The sequence below is a fragment of the Cyprinodon variegatus genome, unplaced genomic scaffold (assembly GCF_000732505.1).
Source record: "Cyprinodon variegatus isolate N-32 unplaced genomic scaffold, C_variegatus-1.0 Scaffold63, whole genome shotgun sequence".
Lineage (NCBI taxonomy): Eukaryota > Metazoa > Chordata > Actinopteri > Cyprinodontiformes > Cyprinodontidae > Cyprinodon > Cyprinodon variegatus.
Genome location: NW_015150516.1, coordinates 1,619,073 through 1,625,478, shown reverse-complemented (window position 1 = coordinate 1,625,478; position 6,406 = coordinate 1,619,073). Strand labels below are relative to the sequence as shown.

The 6,406-nt window shown below is 38.1% G+C and overlaps 1 protein-coding gene across 1 annotated transcript in view; it reads right to left on the bottom strand.

Annotated features, from left to right (window-relative positions):
• LOC107082811 overlaps positions 1–6,196 on the bottom strand; it is a 23,119-nt gene extending 16,923 nt beyond the window's left edge. The window contains exons 1-2 of the mRNA XM_015371679.1: positions 5,821–6,196; positions 1,343–1,430 (exon numbers count right to left, since the gene is read on the bottom strand). Of these exons, the coding sequence (XP_015227165.1) occupies positions 1,343–1,430; positions 5,821–5,943 (211 nt within the window). The 5' untranslated portion in view covers positions 5,944–6,196. The remainder of the gene's footprint in view (positions 1–1,342; positions 1,431–5,820) is intronic.
• Positions 6,197–6,406: the final 210 nt, after the last annotated feature.

Below are 6,406 nucleotides of genomic sequence, written 5' to 3'. Positions count from 1 at the left end.
GAGCCCCTAAAGGGACATGGAGTGGAAAAAAAGAACTTTTGCGAGATCCTGCAATACTTTTGCGAGATCCCGCAATAGTTTTGTGAGATTTCGCAAAATGTATTGCGGGATCTCGCAAAAGTTTTTTTTTTGTGAGATATCGCAATACTTTTCCGAGATCCCGCAATACTTTTGCGAGATCGAGATCCCGCAATACTTTTGCGAGGTCTTGCAAAAGTATTGTGGGATCTCGCAAAAGTTTATTTTTTGCGAGCTCTCACAAAAGTTTTGGGGGATCTCGCAAAAGTGTTTTTTTTCCCCTCCATGTCCCTTTAGGGGCTCCGTAGATCTTACCAAGTATCTTTGCTGAAGCTTTAGTAGAATTTATTTGGTCATTTCCTGATACTTTACCAGTAATTAAATAATAAATTATTCAGTAAATCCTTAAACTTTTCAGAAAAAAAAATCTCTGGAACTTTCCAGGAAAGTCCCAGAAAGATCTTTAAAGAAATGCTCAAACTGACTCTCAGCTAAATATCATTTTTCAAAAACTAAGAAGAAAAATATATTTAAAAAAATCTTGATCAAAATACATCTTACTGAATGAAAGTTTCAAACAAAGGAATGCCAACTAGACTAAAGAGTCCTACTTACTACTATATAAGCTACAAATTGACTTTAAATCTTGGGAAAAAAAACTGTTTACCCTGCTTAATTTGTAAAAGTATACAACATTGCTATCATTCCTTTTTTCTAAATACCTTAAAATGCTGTTTTTTTCTAAATATTTCTACCTTATCCAATTGATAGAATATATTTCACCAAGAGACATGAAGAATCATACCGATAGATAAACATTAAACTTTTTTGTTGGCTTTTTCATCAATATTCAATATTGATTCAATGCCAACACCTTTTTACAGGCTCAATTAGAAAGATTTGAAGAATTGTAAAAATAGAAACGGTTGCTGTTGGGTTCATAAAATGTAGGTTTTTGCAAAAGAAGAACTGAAATACACAGTAAAGGATACAATTTCTGCAGAAGGAGAGATAGTTGAACCCCAGACTCAAACACACCGTCTCCCCCTGGATCTCCTCCGCAGAGCGTTTTATTAACAGAACATGACGCATGGTTACAAACAGAGTTTTGTTCTGACAGAACAATTGATCAGTTCATAAAGACAGAATGCTCCATCAGAATGACAAGGCAGGATGGTCATGACACAGGAGTGGAGCATCCCCTCGCACAAATGTTTCATAAACACACACTAATTTTATGATCATCATTGAATAAACCTAACAGTTGTATTTCATAATACAGATCAATCCTACATGTAATACATGTTCATTCTCTCCAGCGTACCTTTGACTATCTGCTTGGCGCACTGCTCGTAGACTTGCTCCTGCGTGGTGTTTGGCGGCAGCACGCGGTCGAACACGTATGGTTTCCCCTGTTTTAAGAATTGAACAGATCAGGATCCAACATGAGGTCAAACATTGGCCCTTTTCCTGCACATTTCTACAATTATAGGAAACCAACAGATTCTTTATGAACTTCTAGAAACAGTTAAACACAGAGCATTTAAATCTCTACGAAGCATTGACTATATATACATAGAAAGAGCTGATGTTTAATACACTTATAGGGCTTTCTGATGAGAGCATTCCTCGCTGCCTTAGCTATAATCCAACTCCTGACTCTTTATCTCAGGGGTAAACTCCTCATTTGTGCAAACAGCTGCTCTCAGCATTTAGAAAGCAGCTGCAGCGGCACTCCGACCGTCCTACAGAGTTAAAATAAAGCAGAGAAACCCCTGATAGCAACGCTGTCTGTATGCTGGTGGTGCATTTATGATTGATGGCAGGAAGCAGATTCATGCAGTTTGGTCACATGATGCTGGGTTGGTTCAGTTCTACTGCAGTAGGGCTGCAACCAACCATTATTTTGCAAATCAATTATTCTGTTGATTATTTTTTTCGATTAATTGGATAGTGAAAGATTCCTTAAAGAAGACTTTTTACAGAAATTCAGCCAGGTGAAATTCAAACTTTTCGATTCTCCAGTTGACGTTTAATCGATTACTAAATTAGTTGATGATTATTTCAATATATCGATTAATCCATTTTTAAATCTGGAGAAATCAAATCCTATTGAAAAGATAATAAACAGAATGAAAACATTTTTCTTTCAGATATGGCATCAATATCTAAAGCAATCCAGGATTAAAGGATAAACAACAGTTTTAGGGTTACAATTGGGACAAAAATTACTGAATTGAAGGTTGCTCTGCAGGTTCAGGATGTAAAAGCATCAATGGGAAGAGTTTTTACGACGATACAAAAACTAAATTATGTCCAATCTGCTAAGAGAAGATGGATCTGCTGTCAAAAAAATAGTATAAACACTCAGAGAAGCTGGATTATATGGAGGACCAACTCTGCCATATTTAAAAATAAATACAGAAATAAAAAAATGCTCAATAAATAAATAAGCATACAATTAATTGCCACCAAAAATACAATAAACAAATAAATGTAAGTAGAAAATAATTTATACAGTGAGACATAAATGTATATAACTCTTTTAATTAGCTTCTCTATCTATTTGCCTTATTTCTTTTTTTGTCCTTTATAATCTTCAACTTTATTTTTTAATTACTTATATTTTTAAGTATTTATTTATGTGCATGTTATAATATTCTTCCTTTGTATTTTTTTTTACCCTAGTTATTTCTTCGCCGCTATTTATTTCTGCCTGCCATTTTTACATTTCTATTTAAGATAACTAAGAATTAAGCATAAAGCCATTTTTGTATTTAAATAATGAATGTTTCTCTTGCATTCTTAATTGTTTTTCTAAGAAAAAGTTCCGACATTTATTTCCAAACCCATCAAACTGATATAAACCGTTTATTTTTTCTTCTATACAACTGATGTAATTTTCCTTAACCCTTTAAAGGGTGCTTGGTGAAATACTTTGAAAATCCAAATTTCAAGCCAATAGCGTTATTGGAATCCAGGAAAAGAACTTATTTCCTTTGTAACTTTGAAAAAATATGGAGATTCTGATGTCAAAAATGATTGTCAATGTAATAACAAGAAATGCCAACTTCCCCGAATATATTAAGAAAAATAACCTCTAAGAAATTGATTGAAAGAAACACATTTTGTTAGATCCAACATAACCTTAGAGGCATTAAAGCTGATACTGGCACTTACATTTTTTAATTTATAAACCTAAATATAAACGTTAACTAGGCTTAGTAACATTACTTTTTAACTTTTCAATTAGCCTTTTACCTTTTTCTCTTGACTTAACTTTTCCCAGCTTAATTTCCAGTAGGTAATATATCATTCAAGGGCTCATCTAATGCCAAAATAAGATGTACAGCCATGAAGCAGGATCTTTGCGGAATGGCTGGATATAGATCTTGTGCTTCTAGACCTCATTTGAAAGGGGTATGTAAGTGATCAAAAACTGTAACTTGCTCTATAAATGGGTTAAACATGTTAGCGATCAAGGCTTGGACCAAATCCTACTGATCGTGACCCTTTCTTGTCTTGTTCTTAGACCAAAACAGGCTCCTAATGACGTTAAAAGCAAATTTCTAAATTTATAATTACCTCTTTATATGTTAAATAAAACCTGATTATCAACAAGTCATATCAAAAAAGAGAAGGAAGCAAGCAATAGGGTTTATCACCCACAGATTGTCCTGTAGCTTTCCACCATGCAGCTCCTGAGGGATGCGGTTCAGACCTGGTAGACTGCATGATCCCCACCCTTGTTTTTTCACTAAATATCTAAATTATTCAAGGTTTGAAACAAGGTGCAATGATGGAGAACAGAAACGCAGAGCGTGAGCTGAAAAAACACCATCTTTACTGTCATGCATAGCAGGGGCAACATTATGATTTGTGATTAACTTTCTGCTATTGCTACTGTTTTAAATATCTTATCTACTTTACTTCCTCTGCTAGATCATCATCAAATATTCTAAATTAATTAAATAAATAAAATATGTTGATAAAATGTCAATATTTTCAAATGGAGCCATCAATTTTAAAGACAGCCTACTTTTGTTTAGGATTAATATTAGAAAATATAGACTAACACCTTTTCTTTTCCTTCACTGTATCTAAAATGAAGACATTTGAATTGGATGAAGATCATTTTATACCAAATAAAAGAATCCAATTAACTCTATAAAATATTTAGTTTTTAGCTTTTATTTACACAATCTTTCACCATGAGGTTTAAGGGCCCCAGAGGCGCAGACAAAAAAAATGTTTATAAGGGTGGCCAGGCAATAACCAATCAATCTACACTGTTCCAACAGGAAAATTAATGAGTAAAACATCCATATTTTCAAAATAAAGACAAACTATCCTTTCCTAGAGCCTTTGCTAACAAATGGACGAGTATATTTAAACATTTGTGCTTCCTAGATAAAAGGTATAGTGGATACAATTCTTTGAGGTTTGAGTTCTTTCCGTTGTATTACTTAACTAATTTTATCAATAATCGTTCTGCCAAAAATGTATATTTACAAAAACTAATATCAACATAAATTGATTATTTAATGCGTTTTTTATTAAAATAGTTATCTATGATTTCACTGAATTTACTTAATCTTTACTCCATATAACTCAAAATGTAGTTCTGACTGCTGCTATCATCTGTATTAAGGGCTGGTTATATTCTTACAGCAGTGTGTTGCAGTGAGCTTGATGCAGACATTTTTGATTTATGCTCAGTATTTAAGCGTGGTCTGTGCTACACGCTGTGGGTCTAGATACGGCCGAGGCGGTGAGGAAGTGGGGGCGAGTTTAGTGCGACGACGGAGGGACAGGAGAGCGAAAAAGAGCGTGGATCCAGGTGGAAAAAGGGTCCCAGCGTTCTCGCGCACCTGGATCTTCTAGCTGGTCCAACTTCACGAGTCGTTTTCCGCAAATGCGGTCATAAAAACAAAACAAGCCGGCCTCCTAGCTGCAGCACTGTCTGCGGTCAGTTAAAATTTGGGAGAGATGTAGCAGAGTATCTGCGGAGGGGGCGGGGACGTCTTTTTTTTCACTGCGACACCTACGCAGATGACCTTGTTTCGAAGTATAAAGCAGCCTTTAGGGGGAAAAAAATGGTAGGCGTGGCCAATGATTGGCTAAAGGCTGATTTATACTTTGAAACTAGGTCTTCTGCGTAGGTGTCGCAATGAACAAAAAGCTGTCACCTCCCCCTCCACAGACACCCTCCCAAACTGTAACTGACCGCAGACAGTGCCGCAGACTATAGGCCGGCTTGTTTTGATTTTATGCCCGCAATTGCGGAAAACAAGTCATTAAGTTTGACCAGCTAGAAGATCGAGGTGCGTGAGAACGCTGGGACCCTTTTTCCACCTTGATCCCCGCTTTTTTTTCGCCATCATGTCCGTCCAATGTCCGACTAAACTCGCCCCGACTTCCTCACCGCCTCGGCTGTATCTAGACCCACAGCGTGTAGCACAGACCACGCTTCAATATTGAGCATAAATCAAAAATGTCTGCATCAAGCTCACTGCAACACACCGCTGCAGGAGGATAACCAGCCCTTAAGGGTGGCCACCCCTGGCCCCCCATCTAGCTCCGCCCCTGAAGGGCCCCTATGTATAAAAAAAAAAAAAAAAAAGGGAAACCTAATATTAGTTTGATAAACACATTTTCTTTATTAACTTCAGCATCATTCGAGTTGACTGCAGATTTCTGTGAATGAAACTAAATCTATTCTATGTCTAAAGCTCTAGGCTACTAGCTCTAGGTGTTGCGCACCTTTTCCTCTGCATCAGCAGCACAATGAGTCACACTTACAGTGATCACCACGGTGTCGTCCTCCTTAAACTTGGGGATGTACTTGTCTCCTCTGTTGATTTCAGCCTCATTCAGGGGCCTGAAGCGGCACATCACCTTCACTCCGCACTCTGCTGCATCCATGGCTGCGCACCTTCCTATTCTAATATAGAAAAACACAGGAGAGGAGTCAGGGGCCCCTGGGAGCGCCGCGCGTCATGGACAGGTCAGCAAACTTTAACGCATCATCTCCTGGTTTCCATGAAGTTTCCAGCTTAAACAGAGCTTCTTCATCTGCGTCATGGCCGCAGCGCTGCGTCCCAATGCGGAGCTCACGGCTCGGTGTCTGCGCGCCTCCTGCTCCTCATCTGAGCGCTTCTCCCAACAGGAGGAGGAATGCGAGGAGCAGCAGAGGGGGGGAGGATCTGCTCTGTTAGGACAGCCGCATCGCCCTGGACCGCTGAGAACGGAGCGCGCTCCTGTGCGCTGCTGCGGCGCGCATGAAGGGCCCGCATCAGCACCGCAGCGGGGACGCGCAGCTCCAATTGAGCTTTAACCCTTTAGCTACTATTTCAGTCACATATTTGTACAATATTGGTGGAAAAAT